The sequence below is a fragment of the Pygocentrus nattereri genome, chromosome 27, assembly GCF_015220715.1.
Source record: "Pygocentrus nattereri isolate fPygNat1 chromosome 27, fPygNat1.pri, whole genome shotgun sequence".
NCBI lineage: Eukaryota > Metazoa > Chordata > Actinopteri > Characiformes > Serrasalmidae > Pygocentrus > Pygocentrus nattereri.
In genome coordinates this window covers 17,143,437-17,171,365 of record NC_051237.1, presented here as the reverse complement: position 1 = coordinate 17,171,365, position 27,929 = coordinate 17,143,437, and the positions used below count along the sequence as shown (strand labels likewise).

Genomic DNA, 27,929 nt, shown 5'->3' with positions numbered 1-27,929 from the left:
CTGCATCTTCAAGGATGTCGAGGTCGTAATACAGTGTAATGTAAGTGTATATGTAAATCAGATCATTACCTTCAGCGTTCATTTCACAGTATAATATCAACGTATTTTAAAGGTGCAGCGCGGAACCATGATGCGTTGTGTTTGTGGTTCCTACGTCCGAATAGACTGCAACTCACAACATTTAGCCTTGAAAAACGCTAACAAGCAGCTAGGCATGTAAGCAAAATAAAGCGCACGAACGCTTCTTTACACTAATCGATAAATACTTAACGTGAATTCCCAGCTGTCCAGTCTGATGGAAGCTCTGGTTTACCGCTTTATTACTCACAGGTTAGGTTAGCTGTGCAATTGTCGTTGTCCGTGCTGTCACCGATCACAGCTAACTAGCTAACTAACTTTAGCCTGCGGAAAGAAGAGATTTAGTGACCTTCAGCTCATAACTAGACAATTCTTCCGACTTACCACCGTATGTTGGTTTTCAGTAACTTTGTATTGCCATGCATTGGAGCCCGGGACGTTACCCAGCCCTATGGGCGTAGATTAGTTAGCGTTAGCTAGGTTAACTAACCTCGGTTACGCTCTGAAATGATTACCACTCGAACCTGTTAGTTTGCTGGTTAAATGAGTGTCTAGCTAGATGTGTGACTAGAACCTGTTATTTGTCAATACATCACGCTTTCTTGAATTATATACGTTACCATGTACAAGCAGTCCTCACTAGATTTAGATCCCAGGTCAATGCCCAGGCAACCAGACGCTATCCTCCATAAAAACGGAGAAAACAATAGTCCTATAAGCGTAATTTTAGTCAGTTCAGGTAGCCGGGGAAACAAGCTGCTCTTCCGATATCCTTTTCTGAAGGTGTCTGAAAACACATCATCATCTGCAAGTAAGTGCCGCCGTAATGATGATGAGGATTCTTCGGGCTGTCTGTGTCCAAACGTTTGAGATACAGGCTAAATGACTTACATATATATTTATATTAATTAGGAACTGTATTCTTAAATATGGTTTAATTTCACCATCTGCAAGTGGCAGCACGAGTACTGATTGGCTCTAAGTGGGTGATGTCTTTTTTTAAGCTAAACAGAGGAGTCCATATGTGCTGAGGACCACAGGCGATTCCACAGATGACTCCGATGGAGACTCAAGGTATTGTGCAAAATCACTCTGAACTGTTGATGCTTTGTACAGGATGAACGATGTGCTTGACCGGACTTGTATGGCTGCACAATGTTGACAGTGCACTATTATTGTGATTATATTGCTACAGATTGGAATTCCAGTTTTCCTTGCAGTACATTAAAACATGTACCGGCGAGTTAACGATGTGATGTGGTTAAAGATTGGAGTGTTTTATTTTGACCAAATTAATCTTTCTCATCTGAACACCCATGGAAGGACACATTTGGAACTGTGATTGGTGAGGATTCTCGCAGCACGCGGTGAAAAACAAAACATGACATTTACAAATGTGATTTGTTAACGTGGTCGTTCACATATTGCAGTTTTCTGCAGCATCAGCAGTGCAAAGGCCGATATCAAGATCGTGATTAAGAAATGACAAATTGCACATCTCTGGTTGTCTAAATAAGACATTTATTTTAAATCTTAATACACTGTGCTTGTAGTTACATGAGCTAATGGGTTAAATGTTTTAGGCATTTTAGGCCTTTGATGTCCAATGGGTCCTATACTGATGTTAATAGTAATACTGCAGAAGCCTATTTCTGTTATTGTGTCCTCTTTTGCATTCTGACAGCAGCGTACTTTTTGTTCACAAAAAAAGAATAAATCCATATTGAATTCATTTAAACAGCAACAACAGTTGGTGATATTTGTAAGCTTTTGCTTTCTGAGAGAAGTCAGACTTTGAATCTGTCTGAGATATTGAACTGGGAATGACCATGGTAATGGTGGTGGTCAAAAAAGACCACACAAGTAGGAATTTGGCCAGTCATCCAAACACTATTATATTTATAACACTAAAGTATAGAACTGTGATGAGGTGGATATGTTGAGCAACAAATTATTCAACCAGTTGGCATTCGTTGGCTGATTTATACTAGCCAGTACATTATATAGAGGGTTCTACTTTTGTCACTGTTGAAACAAAATCTTATTAATTTTTTAGCTTTAAGTGTAAGATTTTTGTAAAATATTTTTTTTTTGTCAAATACAGAGATAATTTTTTTTTGACAGTGATAGTTTAACAAACGAAGACAATAAATTGACAACCGCTTTAGTAATATACATACATCTAGACAACCCCCCCAACCCCCCCCCCCCCCCTCCTCCTCCGGGGACAATTTTGATATAAAAGTCAAAAATTAATCACTTTTGAATCCAAACAAAAACGTTTGTTCTTTATGTCTTTGTTGTTTTTGCACTGTAAGTTTCTTCTGCCCTCCATTTTTTATGGATTTTTTTTGTTTATTTTACAGTTGCTGTCCAAATTACAGAGTTGCTGGAGAACGTGTAGGCCTGAGTCAGAATATTGAAGCCTCTTAGTTTAGTAGAACCAGTGCTCTCTTCCTATATCTGTATTAGGAATAGTTTCTTGCATGGCTGCATTTTAATTAAAGGAGGAAAGGATGTTACAAGGGATCATTCTTCACCCCTAAGATGATTTTTAGATCCTTAAGTAAGCCTAATAATGTCAACAGTAACAGTTAACAGTAACAACCCTAGCTTAGTCCTTCAGAAAACAAACAAACTAATATAAACTATATTAATTACAACATAAACAATGTTTAGATATTAGAGGGGAATGCATTTGTGATGTTTTTCATGAGTGTAGCTCTGTGTTTTTTTGTTTTTTTTCTTTACTGTCGTAAATACACATAACTTGCTTTACTGGTCTAAAACTGTTAGAATTCTAGAAGCCCACTTCTGTTATCGGATCCTCTTTTACAATCTGACAACAAATTACTTTTTTGCTCACAAAAAATCTGTATTGAATGCAGTTAGACTAAATAAAAAGTAGAATTACACAGATGCTTTTTCAGTTCATTTAAAGAGGATGAAATTATGGATTTTCATGGGGTCAGGTCTCCTGGATTAAGCCTAAACCTAGCCTAAAAGGGTGTTCAGTGGAATTTCCATTTAGTCTGAGTTTATTTCTTCATCCATGTCCAGCAAACTGTCATTTAGTGTTTAATAGAAAACTGACTTGTGATATTTGGTAGAGTGTATTTATGTGTGGAAACCTTGCACAAGGTCAGTCATGGGCAAACAAAAATTTTGAGCACAGTTTATCAGGTCTGATGATCCAGTTAATGAGGGAGTAATTGTATGTTGTTTTCTGGCTGCATGTTAGTCTTGTACATAGACATAATAGTAATATTCATCACACGTGATAGTAATGTTTATCCTATTTCACTTTAGCTGTCTTTTTCTTATGTTCATTTATGTTTCAAATATAGCTACACGGTAAAGTGTGGTGTTGGAGTATTCATGCACTACATGCCCTAAAGTGGACATCTGAACATCACATCCATATGCTTGTTGAACATCTTTCTCAGTGGACATTACAAATGCATTATGTCTTTCCTGCTGTAACAGATTTCACTTTGCAAAAACAAACGAAAATTCTACCTGATTTTGGAACATGTCTGAGGAGATTTGCTTCCATCCAGCTGCAAGAGCACTAGTCAGGTTGGGCGTTGATGTGGGATGATAAGGCCTGGTTCACAGTCATCTTTCCATATTATCCTAAAGGTGTTTAATGGGATTGAGGGCTCTGTGCAGACCAATAAACTTCATTTGCATCTTTCCTTGTCATGCAAAAACAGGACAGAGACTTTCTGTTGGAGGCACACAGTTCTGTACAACATCACTGTGTGCTTTAGCTCTAAAATTTCCCTTCAATGGAACTAGACGGCCTAAAAGATTAAAAACATGCCCCAGACCATTATTCCTCCTCCGCCAAAAGTAACAGCTGGCACTGGGCCTTTGAGCAGGCATCTTACTAGTGGTATCCACAAAGTCCAGATTTGCCCGTCAGACTGCCAGATGGTGAATTGTTATTCATTGCATCAGAGAACACATTTCCATTGCTTCAGAGTCCAGTCCAGTGGAGTTACAGCACTCCAGCCAATGTTTAGCACATGGTGACCTGAGGCTTGTGTGGCTGCTCGATCATAGAGATTCAAACCATGAAGCCCAGATCTTGTTTTTGCTTCCAAAGGCCATTTGAGACTTTGATTTTTATCCACTACGTGGATCCATTCTGTGAGCTTGTGTAGCATACTTCTTTGTAGCTGAGCTGTTTTTGTCCTAAAATTTCCTCTTCACAATAACAGCACTTATAGCTGTTGACTGATGCAGCTCTAAAAGGGGACAAATTTAACAGACTGACACGCCCCATTCTACTACCAGTGTTTTGTTTATAAAGATTGCATGACTGTATTGATTTCATGCACCTGTTAGCAATGGGTATAGCTGGATTAGGAAAACCACTATTTAGAAGGGCTGTCCACATAATTTGGGTAATGTGGTGTATGTAACAACTGCTTGAATGCTTACAGACTCAATTGAGACAAACACACATATAGAAATTATGACACATTCATTAGCCTTGCAAGTTGACTGGCATACAAAGACAAAGAAATGCAACATAAATGGCTTAGTTGCTGCTGTAGCTGTAAGTGATATGTCAAGAGAGCAAGCTGTAGCAAACAATAAAACAAGCCTCTCTGCAGTTTGACTGGTTACTTTACATTTCTTTGTAAACTCACCTCACTCTTCAGTGGTTTGCTAATTTAATTTTGTTTTCAACATTCTTATTTTGTGAATTCTGTCAACTTGTCTGCTGCCTTTTTTCCTTTTTGTTTGCTTTATTTCTTTGTTTATGGCCATATTCCCATTTCAGAGAACAAACTCCACTAACTGATGAACAGTTGGTAGCAGGGTAAGATAAAATCATTCTAAACCACCTTCCCTCTCTGTGTAGAACACCTCATGCTTATTTACCTTTCCTCCCTTTTTTTAATTTTTTTTTTTTCTTTCTTATTCGTATCTGTACACAGTATATGTCTTGTTTTGTGTGTTACATGCAAATCCAGCCTAAATGTAATTCCATGATGAAATCCTGGGGCAAAACAATGGATAATATGAATCACAGATTAAATAAACAGAATGAATTGTACTTTTCTGTGCTTGATCTAATATTAATGGACAATATGAGACGAAGTGAAGTGTTCATGAAACATGATTTCCATTGTAATTTCAAACATGATATCATTGTAATTCAAAGAAAATGTCAAAGAAAATTTGGAATATTCTTGTAATGAAGAAGAGGTGCATTGGGACAGCAACACCCACAAAACGCAAATTCACGACTTGGTTTCTTTTCATTTCTCTTGGCGAAACATTCTCATCACTGATCCAGACTAAAGGTCTGAATGGGGCCACTGGCTTTTTTGCACCATTGGGCCTTTTTGGGGTTTGGCTCACCTTTTAATTGAATGCCATAAATGAAGTGGATGATCTAAGCCTACAGCATGAGCAGAGCAAGCATGAGTCTGTCATCTCCATCTGAAGATTGCTTCTCTGTCAGAGACTCTCCTCTTCTAAGTGCTTCTTCGAGTTCCTCTCATTCTAAGCCCAGTTAATCATTCAGCAGGCTCTGGCCCGAATCATTTGCCTTTTTGCCCTCCCCCTGTACATTCCCTAGTAAGGGGTTTGAATCCATAAACCCTAGTGCTCATTAGCCTAGCTGTTGTAATCCAATCAAACCCCTGTTGATGACTGGGAGATTGAATTAGAGCTTGCTCCTGCTCTGTGCTGCTGGTTGTTGTTCTCTCATTGTTTTCTCTCATCTACCATCTTTTCTTCCCTAAAGATTCTCTGATATTATTCTTGCTACCATCTTGGCCACCAAATCAGACATGTGCGGCAAAAAGTTTGAACTGAAGATTGACAATGTTCGCTTTGTTGGACATCCCACCCTCCTGCAGCCCCCCCACACCATTCAGGTGAGAGACCGATGGCAATAAGAGGTACAACATAACTGCAACTACAACCCAGTGAGGTCAACAAGTGGCTGTCCATGAGAGCAGTAGCAAATAAGAGGCAGAATGAGTTTTCAGCCCAAGAGCTCCACCTACTGGTTGAGAGTCCACTTGGTAGGTGGGTACAAGCTGCTTCAAGTTGCTGTGTTTCAAGTGTAATGAATACTGCAGCATAGTAGTCACTGACTTTTGCAACTTTAAGTAAAGGCATTATAACTGCCTTGTAATCATTAAGCAAGGGGAAAAGCAAAACTATTCACCTTTTCCCTTTTTAATGAACCTTTAAATACATTGTTTTGCTTGTAGTTGAGAATAGCACCACCTAGTGATGCAGTTCTTCTCCTCTGGCTCTGTGGGTTACTATTGGCTGAGCAGTATATTATCATCATGGGCTACACTGCCATTTGCTTGAACAATGTTTGTCTACATGTGTGGCAGCATTTTGTGTTTGTAGTTCAAACATTTGTGTTGCATTTTTACTTTTTATTTTTTATTTTATTAAACCGCTATGGCCACTGAGCCTGGCTAGTTCAGAAGCATCTGCTAGGGATTTGTACAACTCTGTACATCCGTGTATGAGGCTATGGAATGTGATTCTCCCTGGATACACTGTATATAAAGCCAGCCTCTAGACATTTTAGCCATTTATATTTTTGCCAAATCTTTGAATTTATGCAATGTGAGAAACTCATGCTTGATAAATTGACAGTGCATTGTGCTTTCCTAGGTCTCTAAGACAGACCCTTCACCCAAAAGAGAAATGCCCACCATGATCCTATTCAGTGTTGTATTTGCATTAAGGGTAAGAAAACTTTATGAAGTGTACCTTTTGTATACCTTTTTTGCCAGTGTGTTAGCTTAACTTTTTCCAAACCTCTCTTTTCTCCTCTCCTATTACCAGACATTGCTTAGTATATCTATTCAGGACAGGCTTGCTGCTGATGGAATGTACAAAAAAAAACATGCAATGTCAGGGAAAAGTCGGGAACCAGGTGTTTTTCTTCTGTGCGGTTCTGACCAAGATATTGGGGAAAATGCATGCAAACAAACAAACAAATAAATAAACATACATACGTATATACTTGTGCCATATTTAAAAATGTATTAGAAGAGTTAACTGTGTTGGAAAAGGAAATGTCGAACCATGTGCCATTTATTTTTTAACCTTTAAAGATTGTAATTTTCTATTTGTCAAAGTATTCTTTCAAAAGGAGCAGGCTTTTTGAGTTCATGATCCCGTCAGTGAACACAAGCTCACCGATACCACTCTAAGAAAAACAGCCACAGATTTTGGTGTTTCTACCTCTGTGCTTTACAGTACTCTTAGTGTATCCTGGTTGGAATTCTACTCCAGGCTTTCTGCACAAAAAGAGTCTACCATCAGTTTGATGTTGTGCAAAAAGAGTTTCTCTGAAACAAAAGATCATTTAACATTTGTTGAAATAACCTTAAAAAAACTACTTCTGTGCATACATGAATATAATACCATAAGACGAACTCCGCTTCGGTTCCCGATTTCACTGCTCTCCATGGCAATCGCATGGATTTGTTAAATTCCATCAGCAGCATTTATTAACTTAAAGAAGTATTGACAAGCTGAAGCAGGAACTGAATGTTAACTGTAAGTACTGGGATTCTTCAAGGAATGTTTTGTTTGTGTTTTTATTTATTCCATTTATTCTAGTATTTATAGTCATATAATTTTGTACTGTAGCCTTTTTTTACAGTGCTGTAAAGTCATATTCAAAAGCTTGAGTGACCTGCTCACCTTATTTTGCTGTGTTTTGTTGATTTCCTTAGTGAAAAGAAGTACACACCCTCTGCAGAGAAACTCTTCTAAGGCACAATTACTGTTTATTTACTGAATTTAACATATTGGATGAAAAAATAAAATATAAAATGTATACTATGCAAAAGTAATGGCTCATTTTATATTTTAGGTTATATTTTTTTTCCAATTCTATTAAATTTGAGGATAAAAAAAAGATCTTCTTAGCATCCCTGAGGCACTCTGCCCACTCTGACTCAGCAAAAGTTCCCCAGAATTTGGCATGGTAGTTTACTAAGTGTTATCAGTCTATTTCCAATTTTATTGTGGAACAGCATTGCATGTATAAACATTTGGGAAGATGTCCAATAGTCTTTGTTTAAACTAAACTAAACTCTTTAACTAAATAAAACAGTTTTGACCTCTTATTTTTTTATGTGTGCTGATTAAAAACATTGAACATACCCTCAATAGCTTTTTTTTTAATGTGAAGAAACAAAACAGTCCTTGTCATGAAGAATAAGCTTTTCCAAACTATTGTTAAAAGCCCACATTGAAAATCATTTGCTTCAGTGCTGGTATCATAAGAGCATAAAACGCATGCAATAAGGCATTTCTACAGTGGTACTTCTGTAAATTGCCTTCGGTTCTGCAGTCTTTGCACAGAAAACAGCAAGATTTGAACAGATTTCTGCTTGTAAAACAGAAAACGTCAGTGTTTGCAAAATTTTACCAGCCAGTCGAAAGGATTGTGTGTGTGTGTGTGTGTGTGTGTGTCATTCTTATTATTTTTATTTTATATTTATATTTATTTTTTATTGCATTGTTACAGTAAGTGCTTAGTCAACTATGTCTTAAAAGTGAATCAGCTGTTTGTGGGGTTCAGCTGAGCTGCTTCTCAGAAAGGGAGTGGGCTCTGATAAGCCCCAGCATGCTGTCTATCAGACCGACAGAGCGGTGGGCAGAGCTAGGCTTTTTGCTTAGTCAGGCTGCCCCTGCCCTCACCCCTGCTCCCTGTGCCATCATGACTCAGCATAACACAGAGCTTTGTCAACTCCCTCGGCAATGCAAAGCGCACAGTCATGCGTCTATCAGGGGCCTGCATACCCCTCCCTCCCTCACACCTCTCCCTCAGGCACTCTGCCCACCCTGACTCTGCAAAAGTATTACAGAACTTAGCAAGCCAGTTCACTGGCAAGTCTTATTTCCATATTACTTATTATTATTATTATTTACACTTGTTTTGGGACTGTTGTGTATTTATTTATACATTTTGTAATACATTTAGGTATGAATGCTGATGGAATACATTATGAGTGAATCTTCACATAAAAGTCAGTTTGTGGCACTTTGACAAATTAATTTGAAAGCATATATTAAAATTAAGAGGTTTAAACAATGTTATTATTTTTATTTTAGTGAATATGCATATGTAAATCAGTATTGATTATTATATTTTAAACAACAATTGTTCCTTTGAAACTGTTTTTACATATAGTCCCCCCCCCCCACTTTCCTGCCCCCACCATCCCTCCACCTCTGTGTCTCTGCTGCCCCACACAGGCCAACGCAGACCCATCAGTGATCAGCTGTATGCATAACCTGTCCCGGCGCATTGCCATTGCCCTGCAGCATGAGGAGCGCCGTTGCCAATACCTCACCAGAGAGGCCAAACTAATGCTGGCCATGCAGGATGAGATCACTACAATGACAGAGAGTGAGTCCATTCAGTAAAAACAATTTGCCAACTCCACCACTCACCCTCCTTTCTTATTTGTGTTTATCAGTCATTTTAAGAAGAAAGAATAAAATAGCCTTGTTTTTCAAAATAATGCCAGGAGGATTGTAATAAATAATAATTATATTATTACTCTAGCCATTAAATGAAGGTTGTATATGTAATTGTATCCTGTGGGGAGTGAAATGATCTAATTCAATTCAAGTTTCTGTGAGACCCTGGTTAGTAAAAATCTTTTACAATGACTGCTTTCGACATGGGAGGTCTTGCAGTTAGCAAATCTGTCTTCAGATCATGCAGTGCAATCAAGATAGTTATTTTATACAGAATGAATTCAGTTTGGCCATTTTTGTATGGCTGCAAAGTAGATTACAAGATACAAGTGGTGACCTTGTGAAATAAGTGGACATTGTCTCAGATGGCTTTGCTCTTAGTAACTCGATCAACAAGGCTCACATCCATTTTGTCATTTTTATTTTCAAATTTGTGTTTACATTTCCAGCAGATGGCACACCTCAGTCACCCTTTCGACACATACTTCCCAAGTGTAAACTGGCAAGAGACCTGAAAGAAGCCTATGACAGGTGAGTGTTTTAGATAGAGCTATTTAGATATTCACTTTTTTACAATCTGAAAACATAAGGAGGTGCAAGATTTTATGAAGTCGCAGTTAATGAGTGCTAATGAGTGAGTTTAGATATTTGTGTAGTCGATTCTGTGTAAATGCTTCCTCCTCAGCCTCTGCACAACTGGAGTGGTGCGACTTCACATTAACAACTGGCTGGAGGTCAGCTTCTGTCTGCCCCACAAGATCCATAGAGTGGGAGGGAACCACATTCCCCCAGAGGCCCTAGAGCGCAGCCTCAAGGCCATCCGGTGAGGGGGGGGGGGGGTCTCTCTATGTTCTCTATCCTCTCAGACAGCACCTCTAGTGGTCAGAGTCTGCATGTGCTGCCTGTACTCTTACTGTTTTTATATAAGTGGTTGTCAGGTCTCCTAAAGAGACTCCTAAGTCTCATAAAGCTGCCCAGTAACGTTACCAATATTTCCTGTTTTCTGGCTCATATCATGAATGGTTTGGTATTGAGACATTTTAGTGAGCTACATCAAGAAAAATATAAAGGTGTGCAGGACTTCCCAAGACAGGAATGGAGAACCACTGCTAATGTCATCTGTTGTAGTAATTAAGGCAGTGGTTTTATTTATATATAATTTTCCGAACATCATTTAAACATAAGGTATAAAACAATCATTATGAAGCAATTTAAAAACAAAATAGAAGTCCAAAATGTGTGTATAACCCTAAGAGTTGGACTGCCACCTAGCTGTGTAATGTGGTATAGCCTTGTTTTTTTTTCTATTTCTCTCTATGGAGCATTTGCATGCGATCAGATATGGCACATAAAGCCTACCTGTTGTCCCTGTAGGCCGTACCATGCTTTGCTGCTGCTGGACAGTGAGAAGGCCCTGCTGGCTCAGCTCCCTCTTGACTGCTCTCCTGCTCTGGTGCGACTCATCAAAATCTGTTCGGCCATGAAGAATCTGCAGCAGCTGGCTCAGGATGCCGACCTGGCTCTTCTGCAGGTGGTTCAGAACATTTTTGCTGGTTAAAGTGAGTTTAAAACAATAGCAGGTACTAGTTTAGGCAGGACCGATACATTCTGGGCTCTCTCCATTTGGGCGATATCAAGTCAAGTTTTGAAAGTACAGGTGTGACATCCAAGGTATTTTAGATACATATTTTTATGTATTTGCAAAGCTCCAGTTGATTTTTTTTTTTCTTAATATATTTACAAATTTAGATCTTTCACCAGGGTGCAGGCAGGATGGAGTGGGTGGAGATGGGTGTCACGGCTGATGTGTGACAGAAGGATAGCAGCAAGAGTGAAAGGGAAGGTTTACAAGACAGTAGTGCGTCCTGCTATGATGTTTGGTTTGGAGACTGTGGCTCAGTCTAAAAGACAGGAGGCTGAGCTGGAGGTGGCGGAGATGAAGATGCTGAGATTTTCGTTGGGAGTGACAAGGATGGACAAGATTAGAAATGAGCAGATCAGAGGGACAGTGAAGGTGGAGCAGTTTGGAGATAAAGCCAGAGAGGCCAGGTTGAGTTGGTTTGGGCATGTGTTGAGGAGGAATAGTGGATATAATGGGCAAAGAATGTTGGAGATGAAGGAGAAGAGGTAGACCTCAGAGAAGGTTTATGGATGTAGTGAAGGTGGACGTGGAGATGGTTGGTGTAAAAGTAGAGGAGGCAGTGGAGAGGGCAAGATGGAGGCAGATGATCCGCGGTGGCGACCCCTAAAGGGAGCAGCCGAACGAAGACTTTTTAAAATCTTGAATTCTGAGTTAATTATACTTTTAAGAATACAGTTAATGTCACTAATTAAAGAAACCTTCAAACTATGTAGATTTATGATATTTAAATAATTTAAAAATCTTTAAGGTTGGTAAACACGTTTGCTACTCTGTTATAATTAGTCTCAGACTGCCACCTAGTGGACATGGTTTTTACCAAAGTCTGCAAACAGGACACACATCCTACAGGGCAGTAATGGGGAAACTCTAGTCCTGGAGGTCCTTAGCCCTGCACAGCTTCGTGATTTTCGTCCTCGAACACATCTTATTCAAATCATCTAATAATTAACAGGATATTTAGTATGTTAGAAATGGTCAAATAGTGCTGTACACTAGCCTTCAGTTCCCTAGCCCTTGCTTTAAGGCATGTAAATATTAGCATTAAACAACTTTTAGGTTGATTTTTTTTTTAGAAAGTGAAAAGGGCAAGGTCTACTTAAAACAAGATGGGTTTTAGATTGATTTTGTGCAGTATTGTGAAAGAAACTATATTGTTTTAGACTAACTGGTCACATTTTCTAGTCTGTATTATTAGATTGTTTATCTTTTGGTACAAAATAATGTCTTTAATATATTATATAATGTCTTTTTAAGTTTTTATGTTTGCGTGACCTTATGAGCAAACACAGGCTTTCAATCAATTTTCTGATGCCTCCCACAGGTCTTTCAAATAGCTGCTCACTTGGTGTATTGGGGTAAAGCCATTATTGTGTATCCACTATGCGAGAACAATGTCTACATGCTCTCTCCACATGCCAACATCTGTCTGTAAGTGCACATCCTGTTTCCATGCAGAAAATGGTTTGCTCTGTATAGCGCATATGTTGACTGAATCTGAATTTAATTCGTGAGATATTTTCACAAGCACACAGTTTGTAAAAATTTTGCAAAACTCCCACCTTCCATACATTTTTATGTTGCTTTATGTCTCATCTTAGGTACTCTCCATTAGCCCAGCAGTTTGCCCAGCAGTTTCCTGGTCATGATCTGCCATCCATGTTAGCCAAGTTCTCTTTACCTGTGTCTCTGTCAGAGTTCCGAAACCCGCTGGACGCTCCTGTACACGAGGTCAGTATGATCAACAAGGGGCTGAGAATCTCATTACCTCTTACGGTTAGTCTCTGCTTTTTTACATAAATGGTTGCAACTGTAACAACTGCAGTTTCCCTCTGGGATCAATAAAGGATTCTGATTCTCATTCTGATGCTGTCATGCCTGCATTAGCACTAAAAAACCTACTAAGATAGCATGCAAGTATGCAGACCTACCCAGTTTCAGTTTTATGGTATGGAAGCCATACCTTTATCACTTCATATCTTAAACTTTATTTAAAAAAAGTTCAGTCATGTTGTCAAATAGTCTACATCAGTTTTCCAGCCCTCTAAATAAATGTTTAGGAAAAAAATCATATTATTTATTCCATAAATCTATAAAGCCAGAGTCTCCAGAGGAGTTCCTTTGCACCGTTCAGTTGGTGGGGGTGTGGTTAAATCTGTACTCCACAGATTCTATACATAAATTCTGTATTCTGTGTTTTTGTTTTTTGGGGGGATTTTTACCCAGTTTATCTTCCAGATTTAGTCATGGCAATTTCCCACCTGCTGGCAAGGTTTCACCCTATCATATAATGCTACCAGGCTGGGAGTGTGTGTTGCCAGGTTCACAGTCTTCCTGCCAAATTGGGCTAGTTTGAGAATGCAGTTGTGGGTGTAAATTATTAAACTTTTTACTCTCAACTTTTTTTCCCCCAAAATGTACTGCTGCCTCTAGCTCAACACACTTGGAGGAGAGTACTAACTGCTAATTGTGTTGCATTAACTGACAGACACTCACATTGGCTAGAATTATGCATGAATGATTGGGGGAGAGGGAGGATTATCCTACCCACCCAGAGAGTAAGGCCAGTAATGCTCTCTCTGGCCATGAAATATTGTATGTTTTAGTGTGTATCTGTAGTTCCATGTATATGGCAAATATCAAATGTCATGCAATTGGTAAGATTATTGATGCTGGTATACGATGACATTTGTGTAATGCTAACTAACTCCTACTACCCTTCATTATTTATTAGCAAATTATCTCTTGCTGAAGTATCTCTGTTGAAGCCTCCTCGGTGTGTGCTCTTTGTCCAGGCCCAGCTGATCCAGATGGTGGTGTGGATGCTGCAGCGCCGGTTGCTGATCCAGCTGCACACCTATGTGTGCTTAATGGTGCCACCCAGCGAGGACCAGCCAGCTCCACCAGATGATGAGCCACTGCTGGCAAGCCGCATGACTGGTCGCAGCCTGAGCACACCCAGCGCCCTCAGCTTTGGCTCTCCAAGTATGTCCAATCACTGCTTGCCTTGGCCTCAGTGCTTGTGGTGATGCTCTGACCCTGTAGACTAGCCTAAATAGCCTAATCCATTATTTGCTTCTAGCCAGCAGTGATGACATGACACTGACCAGCCCCAGCATGGATAACTCCAGTGCAGAGCTGCTGCCAGGTGGAGACTCTCCACTAAATAAGAGGATGACTGAGACACTGCTAGCCAGTCTGACAGAGCATGAACGACAAGCCATCCTCAGTGTGCCAGCTGCGCAGAACCCTGAAGACCTTCGCATGTTTGCCAGGTATGCACTGTGATGTGCCTGTGACACGTAATGTGGTCAAGGTGGAAACTTTGTGGTTTCCTTCATATTTGATTATACATGTAGTGATTTATATAAATATAAAACTTAACATGGAAAACTGCAAATGGAAGCATGTAGGGCTACTATTTTACAAATTACCTCATGATAAATTATCCCCCATAAGCTTTCATCCGTTATTGGCCGTGTTAGTTTTTTGCAAGAAGAATTCCTAAGTCTTGATTAACATCTTCCACAGGTTGCTGCACTACTTTAGAGGCCATCATCACCTGGAGGAGATAATGTACAATGAAAACATGCGACGCTCCCAGCTGAAGACTCTTTTCGACAAGTTCCGCAGTGTTTTAGTGGTTACCAACCACGAGGACCCCATCATTTCTCTGTTCCAATCCCCACCAGAGTAACACAAGAGTTTTGAGTTGAAGCTTCACATAGCAAAATACCATCTGGACCTACAGATATAATACTGTGCGCTATGCATGCTGGCAGTATTACTAATCATTTAAGTGCTAGAAGGTCACCCTCGCTGGCTAACATTCTTGTCGGTCTGACAGGGATTTAAATATGACTTTGTTCTGTAAGAAAACATGCAACATGGCATGCCTAGTTTACTGTACATATATTTTGACATAAAATATTTTGCCTTTGTCTCAAAGCATGCATTTTTTCCTTCAAAATGTTGGAGAATATTATTCATAATTGCTACTGTGTCTTATGCCATTGGATGGCCATAAAATGGATAGTTAGCATTGCACTCAAGCATTTCCTATTAGGGGACAAGGGTTAATCCCTGATGTGATAGATCATTCTTTCAACCAAAGAGCACCAAAGGATAACGCACTATAATGATCGTTCCAGACCAAGCTCCTGCAAGCCCTAAGGTTTCCAGCGGAGGAAAACAGAAAGTGGATAAAGGGAAGACAGGGGCCAAAAGATGCCAAGTGCTGGATGTAGCTAGGCTGGATTTTCCCAAACATCTGTGAAATCACTGATTTCAAGACACAATGTCAGACATAAATGTTTATAAGAAAATACCTAAGCTCTTTGGCTTAGATAAAAGTGAACTGTTGCTATAATGGCAAAAATGGGAATTTTACATTCTCAAATTTCATGAAGAATGTCAGTTTTCTGCTATCTGTCTTCATGTAGTAGCCTGATGAGACTTGGCAGTTACATCTAGTTTGCTCTCAGCTTCTTTGTTCACTACACTCACGCAAGCATGACCCCGCAGGTAGAAGCGTAGGGGTTTTGTGGCCCATTCTCCATGAGATTCTATACCAATCCGTGGGGCTGAAACCACCTCTCTAGTTCCTGGTGTCTCCCCTTCAGAGTCCTCTAGCCACACCTCAGTGTCTGTGGCCAGGTCCCTGCGGTCAAAGCAGCGTTGTATATCCAGGGCCTGGCAGAGCTTGGACGGACCATTACACAGCTCCCTGTCCTTCAGGGCCCTGGCACCATCTCTTCGTTTGGCTGCCCGCAGCTTCCTCATAACGTCCTGCCCCTGGAGGGGCTCCAGAGAGCGTAACAGCACTGCCGCCCCCTCCCCTGCATGCACAAACACAGAGCAGTTAATATGGCTCCACATTGTCTCTTTCCACTCAATACTTGTGTTTACCTCCTTTGTCTAACACTGGCATAGAATGACATCACCTATTGCATCAATGTACCCATTAACGAAGAACACTTGGTGAAAACAGCAGTACAACAAACTCTGCTTCAAACATAAACCCATTGTACTTGTGGATCTTTGTGCCGCCAAGTGACAAAATACTTCATTCTAACGGAGTTTAAAGACCTCACCCTGACTGGAGACATTCATGCAGAGGTAGATGCCATAGATGGGATAAACATAGACAGTCCCAGGCTTCATGAACATGGCGGCATTCCTCTCTGTGCGTTTCCCTCCAGCCGAGTGTGACGCTTTGTCCTCCCCACCCAAGTAAGCCTCCGTCTCCACCACCCTCCCTCTCAGCTCTGTGCCACTGCAGTGTCTCCGCACCAGCACCTCATAACACAAAATCGAACAGAATCGTTTTTAAAGTTTTTTCGTTTCCACCTGAATCCTTCGATTTGTGATGTTGCCAGCAGGTGGTGCCTGTGTACCAACAGTTCACATGAAATGAAAACACCAGCTAATATTTACCATATTCAGTTAGCATATGTTCCACTACAATAATTAAATCATATGTAATACACAATTATGATACCGGAAAAAAGGAGGTTAATGGATGCTTTTGTAACAACATTAAGGTGTCTACATCACATTTGGCAGTACCTGTGCTTTGGGTTAATACTCCTTTTACACTAAAAGACCACACTAAACCACAATGATAGACATTATGATAATAATACTAATTATATTAATAAATACAACATAATGTGCACTTTCAGTGCTACCACAAATATAGCGTGGCTTTCGTTATGACTATAATTTGTCCGGTAGCGACGTCTGTGCGTGGGTTTACCCAAAACAGCAACTGCTCAAACAGGAAATCGGAAAAAAAGTCAAGTAGAGGTGTGTGTTTGTGTGTGTGTGTGTGCGTGTGTGTGATGAACTTGTGTGAAAATGTCTAAAGTGGCCCCTCCTCTCCGACGGCTAGCTGTGGGTGGGCAGGAAGCTGGACTGCATGGTCACATATTGGAGGTGGGGGTGGGTTCTGTCTGTTATGCAGCAGGCCTCCCCAACATAATAACTGCTTTCATTCTCCTCATTACACCCTTGCTCTTTACTGTTCCAAGCACTCTTAAGTTACAAACACAAACACCCTAGCAAGAAAGAAGCACCCACAACAGAAACCATGAGTCATGAAACTGATTAGTAATTCAGTGTGCATTTCTTCTTTAAGTACCCTGAAAGCTTTCTCTGGCACCTTGGCTTCTGTTTTATAGCTTCAGTAAATGCAAACCGGCACCATTTGTGCCTATAAGTCTGACCAGAATCCCTGGCTCTTCACTGATTCATTACAGAGAAAGCTGTTTTGTGGCAGTCGGCCTACACTGTCTGTGTGCTGCAATATTTCATTCGAGTCTACTGATGATGGGACTCTTCCAGAACATGCAGAGTCATACCAACTGTTGCAGTACTACACAGCACAGTAGGATTCCTCATTTCCAGTAAGGCAGCACAGTTTGGACATAAGCCCTCTAGGACTGGAACTAAGGAACCCAGCAATACAGTAAGGATCACACACATTTTCTAAGCCGCTTATCCCAGCAAGGATCAGCTATATGTTCGTATTACTACGATTGAACTCTATGTATAGAATAATTCTTAAGTAAAGAAAGAAAAAACATAGACTGACAATTTTCTCAGTTGAGGGCTTCCAGAGTAGAGATCTGTGTCTTCTTGTCATCTCTCACAGTTCTCACACAGCTCAATTTACAGGTTAGAACTAAGCCACAAACATTGCTCCAAGCCTTCCCTTGGCTGTGAGGCAAATCAACCACAGCTGACATTTTGCTGCTCTCTATATTATTTTGTCATTACTGCTGGTGGCAACCTCGTCTGTCATAACATCATATGTGTAACCAACACTGCAACCCTGACCTCTGTAGCAAAGCTGTTTTCCCAGTTCACAGTCTGGTGTGAGCCTTTGCGTCACATTACCAAGCAGCCTAACGTTCCACACAGCTACTGTGTTATTCACCACCAAAATCTTGAATTTGTTACAGAAAATCTCATGTACTGTATCGTTAAAGGGTGCTTTAGTTATCACTGAAGGATCACTACTTGATCCAACCTACTTCCAGCAAAATTAGGGATGCACGATGTGGGAATTGTGGGCCCATGCCGATATGACACTTTTCCTGTCGATACATAAAGTTTATAAGATGTGTGAATCGGGACATCTACCTTAATCAGATGGTCTACACAAATTAATAAAGCGACTTCAAATGAATAACATGCAGCTGTTTTTATGCACAGAAGCACAAAGTCACAAATGTTTTGCTCTTCTGAAGTACAATAATTGTCATTAAATATCGATTTGAAATAACAGTGAAATCGGACAACACCTTTCCAATTATTTTTAGATGCAATACACTGCGAATAGCAGTATGACTATGATATTGTGCATCCATAAATAAAACATGGGATATTAACACAATAATATTTCTATACTCCATCCATCTTCTAAGCCCCTTCTCCCTCAGGGTCGCAGCAGGGTGGGGGTCGGGTGACTGCTGGAGCCTATCCCAGGGGTCATTGGGTGGAAGGCAGGATACACCCTGGACAGGTCGCCAGTCCATCACAGGGCAGACAGACAGACATAATCACACGCACACTCATGCCTAGGGGCAATTTAGCACGTCCAATTGGCCTGACTGCATGTCTTTGGACTGTGGGAGGAAACTGGAGAACCTGGAGGAAACCCACGCAGACACGGGGAGAACATACAGACTCGGCCGGGGAATCGAACCCAGGCCCTCCTCGCTGTGAGGGAACAGCACTACCCACTGCGCCGCCCCATATTTCTATACTGACTAATATTTTCCAAATGTATTCCTGCAGAACTGTTACAGTGATCTATTAGGCGTATGTAGTTTTCTGTAGTATCAGTGTCTCATATGAAGTCAGCAGTGCTAAGGCTGGGCAAGGTGACAATGTTTATCATTATGATAAATTACAACATGTGCTTTTCCAAGTCGTGGTTATTGCCAGTACTACTAGAACTCTAAACAACTGCAGGGTTCATTAAAATAGCCAGGTTTTGGTTTGATTTAGTGCAGAAAAGTGTGAAATGTTTAATAAAAATAAAAGATAAAATGAAAATAATTGCCATTGACAGTTTTTTTGTTTTTTTAATGTAGTACCACTGGTTCCTTTAACTGCCTGTTCCGACATGCATCATGAACTCGTTCTTGAAGTGTTGTGATTCTGTATGTTTGCTATATCGCCCGGCTATATTTCTTTATCATAACAGGTTATTCAGCAGAGCTCGTCATCATTTGCTGCTTACCTTACCCAGACAGGCCCTGGCTAGATCAACACATGGTTGGTTGAAGAAGTTATATCTTAACCTGGCTCCACTTTCATCGTTACTCGCAAAATACTGACTGCGGTGCTCTTCTTGATCTTGCGCCTCGTCTCTGTCGCCCCCCTCCGCTCGGGTGGTCTTTCGCTGCGTTTGCTCAGGAGCCGCATCTAAGCGCTCGCACAGCTGAGCAGGTGGGAGTAACTTTCTCTTCCGAGCCGGCATGACAAGCCCGCTAAAGAACAAGCTAAGCTAAGCTAATGTTGGGCTCTGCACGGTGTGCCCCCCCACTGTTGTGGTCGTCACTTCTTAAGCACAGCTGCGATGTCACCGCGCTGTCTGTTACATGGACCATTAAAAACACGGTTTTATTAGCCGGTGTTTCACAGTCACTTCGCTCAAACAGCTCGCTGCCATTAGCAGCTCCAGTAAGCTATGCTAGCTAGCCACCTCGGTATCCCAGCTGGCTCCACGGACAGGGACGTTTTTCGGCTTGATTCACGGTCGTTAAAGGCTCAGATTTAAACACATTTTCTCTGCCTTTGCCCGGAGGTTTCCTCACACCATGTGCAGGAGAGCTTTCCAGAAGTCCACTCAGCCTTCAGCGACCCGCAGCCCCAGAGGCTCTGAGTACTTTCCCTCCATGTCGGGTAAAGACTTGTGGGATTGTTAAAGGAGCCGCGACCGTAACGACCTGTGGTGTTAAAGTTAACGTTTCTGCTCTCTGCGTTGGTTTTCACAGAATAACTCGGGATAAGGGGCGTAATGTGGGCCAGACTGCCCCGAGGAAGAGCCTCTCAGCATTACAGGGGATACAGACTCCAGGCTGTCGGGCTGCGTGTCTCTGCCTCTTACACTTATTTCGGTTAATGTTATGATTGGTGTGGATGAGCTGGCGGTGCTGCTCACGGACGCCTCTCAGAAAACTCGATATATCGTAACATTCAGGAGAAGAAGTCACTGGAAGTTGATAGACTTCACTCACTAACGTTTAGAGTAACAACAGATAGCGAGGCCTTCACATACACAGATTATGAATCACTTTGGTCCCGTCAGAATGAGGGTTAATCTGCTCTGTAGACATGTTTAATAGGCTAGGTGACAGAATTTTATGATTTTAAATCCTAAAGCCCCCCTAAAACTGGCCTAGCGATGGCCATTTTATACTATACTAGTTCTATAGTATAATAATACCTGTAACATTCCTGAAGTGTTACTGTAATGGGTGTCATTAGGCCACTTTTAGGAATGCTTTAGGAATCTAAATGTTATTTATCCACCCTTTCCCATATAAACAGACATTACTAGTTCACATAATCTGTAGGTTATTCTTGTTCTTTCTCCATATTTAATTGCACCATTGCATCTCCAAATTCCAATACACTGTAACAGTGACCTGAGGGAGGCGCTGTTGCTGCTGTAATGCGCTGCCTCTGCTGTGCTACCAGAGATGTACTAACGTAACGTGAATCATGGAGCCTCCGGCTCAGCCATTAATGCAGTAAGGCCTTGTAAGTTGTAAGACAGTCAAATCAGACCTGGGAGAGGGTCTCTGGTTTTACCGCTCTGTAATTTAATGTTGGTTGGCTGAAGCTGAACACGGGATTTTGGCGAAAGCTCACTGAAACATGTTAGACCTTCTTCAAATCTCGGGCTAATATACAGATTAAAACAGTAAGTAGTTGCAATCATCGTGTCACAATACACACCTACAATATGGATTTGTAGCAAATTATGTTCAGTATAGCAGGCTGGCTGGGTTTTACTCGGTTGCTTGTTAGCTAGCTAACTTTGGGTTCATATGAGGCAAAAAGAAGGGATTAGACTTGATATTTCAAGAATATTGTTCTCAGTATGGGATATAACAGAGGGAACGCAGTGATTCACGCTCAGGTTTGTGCGATGCGTATTGTTTGTGTGATGTTTATGTGTAGATATGGCCGTGTAGTTGGTGATGCACACCTGTTGGTGTGATTTTTTTCCCCTCTGGTTTTACATTAATCTTATTTAATAGTGTAATCAGGGGATCTTAACTTGATATAGTAGTTATTTATGTCTTTAATCTGTGTAGATATTCATAATAGATGTTAATAAATGTTAGCACTTTCTTACACAAACCTGAAGTTAGCTTCTTATTTGCCAGCTTCTTGTTCGAGTTGTCCCGTTACACCTTAAATGGTGCATCAGCCAGCTTCTTGTTCGAGTTGTCCCGTTACACCTTAAATGGTGCATCAGCCAGCTTCTTGTTCGAGTTGTCCCGTTATACCTTAAATGGTGCATCAGCCAGCTTCTTGTTCGACTTGTCCCGTTACACCTTAAATGGTGCATCAGCCAGCTTCTTATTCAAGTTGTCCCATTACACCTTAAATGGTGCATCAGCCAGCTTCTTGTTCGAGTTGTCCCGTTACACCTTAAATGGTGCATCAGCCAGCTTCTTGTTCGAGTTGTCCCGTTACACCTTAAATGGTGCATCAGCCAGCTTCTTGTTCGAGTTGTCCCGTTACACCTTAAATGGTGCATCAGCCAGCTTCTTGTTCGAGTTGTCCCGTTATACCTTAAATGGTGCATCAGCCAGCTTCTTGTTCGACTTGTCCCGTTACACCTTAAATGGTGCATCAGCCAGCTTCTTATTCAAGTTGTCCCGTTACACCTTAAATGGTGCATCAGCCAGCTTCTTGTTCGACTTGTCCCGTTACACCTTAAATGGTGCATCAGCCAGCTTCTTGTTCGTGTTGTCCCATTACACCTTAAATGATGCATCAGCCAGCTTCTTGTTCGAGTTGTCCCATTACACCTTAAATGGTGCATCAGCCAGCTTCTTGTTCGAGTTGTCCCGTTATACCTTAAATGGCGCATCAGCCAGCTTCTTGTTCGAGTTGTCCCGTTACACCTTAAATGATGCATCAGCTAGCTTGTTCGAGTTGTCCCGTTAAGCTGGCCAACAGGAAGCCAGCTTTAGCCTTGTCCTTCTGTGTTTTGTGGCGTTTATTTTATTTTTAGGTGTATTAAGATTCGAAGTGATTCACACATTGATGGATTTGCTGATTGTGAGATTGTGATTCTACTGGAGCTCACGCTGAACTGAATACCATCCTGTAGGTCCAGGTGGCCAAATGGCAAGATGAGTTATTAAAGGAATAACAGCTACCGAGAGCAGTCTGTGCAACCTAGATAACTCTATGTCTGAGGATTATAACAAAAAAATTTGGTGATTGAGTAATAAGGAAGTTGTGGCCAATTTAATCTTGAGAGCTCATCATCTCTCACAAGCGGATCTTGACCACTCCAACATGGTGGATGCGTGGACATATCGCCTCATATAGAGAACAACAGGCATTGTGGCATCTAGGGGGTTAGGCAAGGCCACTAGTTTAACCTCACTTCATAATGAGAGGGTATATTTCTTGTTTTTATATTTCTCTTAAATATTTGGAAACAATGGCAGTAGTATTTGCCATATATTGTTGTTTACAGTAGGTTGTCAGTGAAAAGGTGAAATTAGTGTTGATCATAAGGCAATTTTCCGTCCTGCAGCTCTGTTAGAGGCCGATCAGATGAGATATTTACCAATTAAAAACAAACAAAAACTGCATTGATTGCTCATTAATCCCTTGAGTCCTTTTAAATCTGAGTTTAATAAAAAAAATAATGTAATACTGAACAGTGGAAGACCCTGCGACCCTGAGGGAGAAGGATGGATGGATGGATGAACAGTGGAAGATGCTGAAGAAGACTGACAGGGCTGAAGGAGTCGATCTGATGGAGGTTAGTGATCAAGAGGAAAACAAGGGAGACTTGTTTAAGTTTCCACTGAATGAACTTATTTAAGAAAATATGTCACTATGACCATGAAATTCTGCCCTATAACTTATTAAAGATGCCTACAGGGCAAAATCACTCACATATTGCACCAGCTGAGGCTGAACTCAGCTATAATCTGAGCATTTGAATAATGTATTTAGGACCTTGCAGCTTATCTAAGAGAGAGGAGATAACATTCTTCGACTTCAGTACCTTAGCTTGATTTGTGTCCGTTATAAGTGGGTGGATAGTGTTTGTCAGTGCTTAATACAAACTACAAAGAGACAGATCTACTGTGTGCCAATTTAACCAAATAGTCATGATTGATACATTTTCTAGCTGAACAGATATTTTGGGGTCATTAAACGGATTTTTCCTGGGAGACCATGACCCCAGACCTCCCTAGGACAGGCTTAGCACCCCATCGATAAAGCTCTTGTGATGCCCCTGGTTCCTGTAGATCTCTTTCCTAAGGGATTGCGTTTAACTGCTGACATAATTAGGCATATGGGAGTCATTTTCTCTGTCAAGTTGGCTAGGTGAGTGCATTAAAAAAAAAAAAGACAAACTCGGTACACGTGTTGTCCTGTTATTAGTCTATTCTGTGTGGTCTCCGCTTACTGGATACAAAAGAGTCAATGGTCCTTCTGTGGTTAAGATGTTTATTAAACTGATAATTCAATCATTTAAATATAAAGTAATTCAGAGTGCTTTTGGTTCCAGAGAAACTTAGCAAGTATTAGTTGTTTACAGCGATGGTGATGGGAACAAGATGCCTGAAGCGTTTAATGTCTGTAAAGCTCCCTCACAGAACGTTATTACATGAAATAGAAACATGTTGCGTGATGCTGAACATTGTTTTACGATAGGTTTGGGAAAAAAGAGATTTTGACTTAAAACACATACACACACATTATCTAAGCTGGCATCCCTCTGGGTTATGGGGGCCTAAAATAAATATTTTAAGATGAGTTAATTTAATACTATTATGCAATCAGCAACATTATATATAAATGGATAGTGTTTTCCTGGCGTAATATGTATCCTGGTTATTTTACTGCCATTTGTAAAGAAACTGGAGAAAACCATTCTAAATGACTTTGTTTTGATCTCCATGACTCAATTTTGCAGACATTTTTGAAAAAACTGTTTGAATTCCACTTTAAATTGTCTGTGTAACTGAGAAATATTGCTTTGTGAAACTATATCCTTCTCGCTACACCTTGGGTATGTTTTAATAACAGTTTTAATTTTTTAAAAATTTCTTTTGTGAGAGCTCTTCAAACGTGTTCCACAGTCATACCAGTGATTATCAGCGGGCCTACCTCAGCTGAATGCTATTGTTTTTATGTTCCTTTTTCTGTGCTCTATTTCATGGCAACACGTTGTAATCTGAGACCTAGGCCAGTTATTCGTGCCTGACTTGATACTAGATGAGTGCTGTGTACTAATTAGTTAACATTGTGGAAAGCTGTTTGCATGCACGCTGAGCCAGTTGGACATGCCTGGTGGTCTGTGGTTTAGTAAATCAGGGAGCGTGTGGGTGTGTGAAGGTCCCTGTGTCTGTATGTGCATGCATGCATGCTTAGTTGCTTAGTTCAGGTATTACTTTTATTAATACGAATACTCAAAGCAACATTTCTCTGGTGCTAGCAGGGAGAGCGCAACTTTAATGACATGCAGTGACACGCAGTTGCTGGTGGAACCTGCAGACTTGCAGAGCGGCTTCTGCTGCAGTAGGCACAGCCAGTCTGTCATCAGTGGCAGTAGACTTGACTCCTAAACACCTGGCTTGCTGCCTGTGCCAGCTGCTCCCTGAGGACCTCCTCACCTGGAAAGTTTAGCGTGACTGAGGAACAGAGAGTTAAAGCAGGGGGAGGCCTGTCTCATGCCCACCCCCCGCACCCAAGAGGCTCTGTTGAAGCCCTTCGAAAGTCTTTGAAGTTGACTGGCAATATGTTGTTGTCGAGCAGCAAGAGTTGAAGAGCTGCTGCTGTATGAAGTGTGCTCCATTTATAATCGTCTCTTAGTTTTCACCTTTCCAGCCTTGTGGGCCCTGCTGAAGTTAGATAATACTCTTAATGTTAGCAGTAATCTCTTGTGGTTTATTCATCATAGACCCACAGTGGGTTTGCTCTAAAAACAATGAACCATATGCACAAAGCTGTGCGTGTGTGTATGCAAAAGGCAAAGTGTTTTCCCATGTGGCGCAGGTCTGAGTCTATGGGCAGGAGCACTGTTGGCATGGCTCAGCGATCAGGAGGCTTGCCAGGGGGACCTGCATACTCAGAGATTGCTGCTTTAATGTGTAATGGTAGTAGAAATAGGCAGAGGGCATGCTGCTGGCTGCTAATGGGTAAACTGATATGTTTAAGTTACTCAAGGATGCCATAAACATTCCGAAATGAAATATGTCCATGGCTCGCTTTTATTGGGCTATGGCAAATGTCCAGTAGTAAGGTTTACCAGCTGTTCATGATAGATCTTTGCACTCAACAGTTTGATAATGGGGTTAATTTTGACGTCGCTGAAAGCGAATGACCGAAGCACTGCTGGTTTTTACAATCAGTTTGCTTTAGTGATTGGTTATTTGTGGGACATCTAAAAAAAAAAACAACCATGTGATGATCGCTTTAGCCTTCGTGTTAAACTCACTGGCCCTTAGCTTATGTAAGTAGGAGTAGAGTAATACTTTTATTTGAAAAGTTCACTTACTGGAAAAGTTCATTTACTGTTTAAAGTTCATTTACTGGATAGCTATTACTTCTACTGTAAAAATAGCAGTATTAACTTAAAAATGTTAATCGTAAGCTTACAGTACAAGACTATGTGTCTTAAGATCTGTTGACTTACTATTTTATGGCAGCCTGCTAACTAACTTTTCCAAGTTAAAACAGTGTATGGGGTGAATGATATGGAGAAAATACAAGCTCACAAAGATGCACGACACATCACAATATTTGAATTGTCTGAAGTTCGATAACTTAGAGCAGATATGATGCACTAGTATTGCCACATTTAAAAAATTCAATACTGTTAAGAGTACGATCATTTTTATTCAGCATTTCATGCACTGCACTGCACTAAATCCAATTAAACAGGACTAATTTTGTTCTCTTTGCCATAAAACATGCAGTTGGTCAGTGTTCTTACTTACTGTGATCTTATGGTAATGTAATTTATCATTATAATGATAAAATATTACTATATTGCCAATATATGCCCCTAATTATTTATGTATACTGCGTTTACTGTGACCCTTCCAGGGTGTATCCTGCCTTCCACCCAATGACTGCTGGGATGGGCTCCAGCTCCCCCCGTGACCCAGAAGGATAAGTGGCTTAGAAAATGTGTGTATGTTTACTGTTTTACTAGTATTGATTAACTAGTATGAATGTATGTTATTTAGTTATGGTGAACTATCCAAAGTTGGACCCACACATGGGCTTTTGAGGTTTAAGGGGTCACTGTCATATCACTTGATATATTGTCAAATATTTGCTATTGCTGATCTGCTATATCCATGATGCATAAGAGTGAATGGTGTTTGCCTCACTAAACAATGAATGTTAATTGCAGTAGTTCAACATGTATAAAAGTGTACCAGCAGGAACATAATCATTGAGAGTGGAACATACAGTAAACCTGTGCTCCATGCCAGTTGGCATTGAAATGGTGGCTGGCCAAGCCTAGAGCCAGACACAGAAGCTCACCCGGCATGACTGGTAGTAGAAGCCGGGGATGGTTCACTGACTGGCTCATATATCTGTCAGTCTGGCTGGAGCCATTGTTGTGATTCTTTGGCTGACTTTCTTGTGTGTGTCAGCAGAATAGAAGGGGGTCTGGCAAGGACCACCATTGTCGGGGATGAACCGTCGTATTCTGGCGCGCTGGACAGTCAGAGCTCCCCAGCAAGGGCAATGGGGACATGGTGCTGATGTCCCTATTGCCCTTGCTCGTGCGTATGGGATACTCGCCACACATTGTTTATCCCTGAACACTTCATCCATACCAACTGAAGTCTGAATCATAACCTACTGATCCCAGCTGAGCCCAGGCTCTTTGGGTTGAAGGTAGAAAGGCATTGTTTTGTCTAGGGATGAACATTTTCTGTGATGATATCAGTAACTATGTTTTGATTTTTTTATATTATCATAGTAAGCACGTAGAAATCATTTTATTACATGTTTTATTTTTATAGATTTTATTGAATCACTCATAATTCTTTATCCATCCATCCCTTTTGGGGGCTGGGGGTGCTGGAGCCTATCCCAGCAGTCATCGGGCGTAAGGCAGGATACACCCTGGACAGGTCGCCAGACAGACAGACACAGACAGTCACTCACACACTCACACCCAGGGGCAATTTAGCACGTCCAGTTGGTCTGACTGCAAGACTTTGGACTGTGGGAGGAAACGGGAGAACCCGGAGGAAACCCACGCAGACACGGGGAGAACATGCAAACTCCGGTCACCTGGCCAGGGAAACGAATCCAGGCCCTCCTCACTGTGAGGCGACGGCGCTACCCACCACGCCACCATGCCGCCTAAATTATTTATCATACTCCAAAATTCCAAATGGAGAAAAAGTTTGAAATTATTCCCAGCAATTCTAAAGTTTAGATTATAACTAAACATGTTCTGGTGCAT

General features: G+C 41.0%; 2 protein-coding genes across 5 annotated transcripts; one reads left to right on the top strand and one right to left on the bottom strand.

The window, feature by feature from the left end:
- The first annotated feature begins 156 nt into the window (after window positions 1-156).
- nprl3 (NPR3-like, GATOR1 complex subunit) lies at window positions 157-15,160 on the top strand. Of its 4 annotated transcripts, none has more exons than XM_017719001.2 (14): window positions 157-889; window positions 1,083-1,152; window positions 4,874-4,912; window positions 5,846-5,978; window positions 6,742-6,816; window positions 9,346-9,499; window positions 10,026-10,104; window positions 10,259-10,396; window positions 10,948-11,104; window positions 12,537-12,643; window positions 12,814-12,943; window positions 14,008-14,197; window positions 14,295-14,487; window positions 14,744-15,160. In XM_017719001.2, the coding sequence occupies exons 1-14, from the start codon at window positions 700-702 to the stop codon at window positions 14,907-14,909; spliced, it is 1,821 nt and encodes a 606-aa protein (XP_017574490.1). In that variant the 5' UTR covers window positions 157-699; the 3' UTR covers window positions 14,910-15,160. The 4 variants fall into 4 exon arrangements, with proteins under 4 accessions (XP_017574490.1, XP_017574489.1, XP_017574491.1 ...); XM_017719000.2 differs by having other exon boundaries at window positions 700-889; window positions 10,023-10,104; XM_017719002.2 differs by lacking the exon at window positions 4,874-4,912 and having other exon boundaries at window positions 700-889; window positions 10,023-10,104; window positions 14,744-14,909.
- A 350-nt stretch (window positions 15,161-15,510) lies between these two features.
- mpg (N-methylpurine DNA glycosylase) lies at window positions 15,511-20,124 on the bottom strand. The gene is made up of 3 exons (XM_017719003.2): window positions 19,464-20,124; window positions 16,306-16,510; window positions 15,511-16,050 (listed from the first exon to the last, which is right to left on the bottom strand). The coding sequence occupies exons 1-3, from the start codon at window positions 19,701-19,703 to the stop codon at window positions 15,647-15,649; spliced, it is 849 nt and encodes a 282-aa protein (XP_017574492.1). The 5' UTR covers window positions 19,704-20,124; the 3' UTR covers window positions 15,511-15,646.
- Between the last annotated feature and the right edge of the window lie 7,805 nt (window positions 20,125-27,929).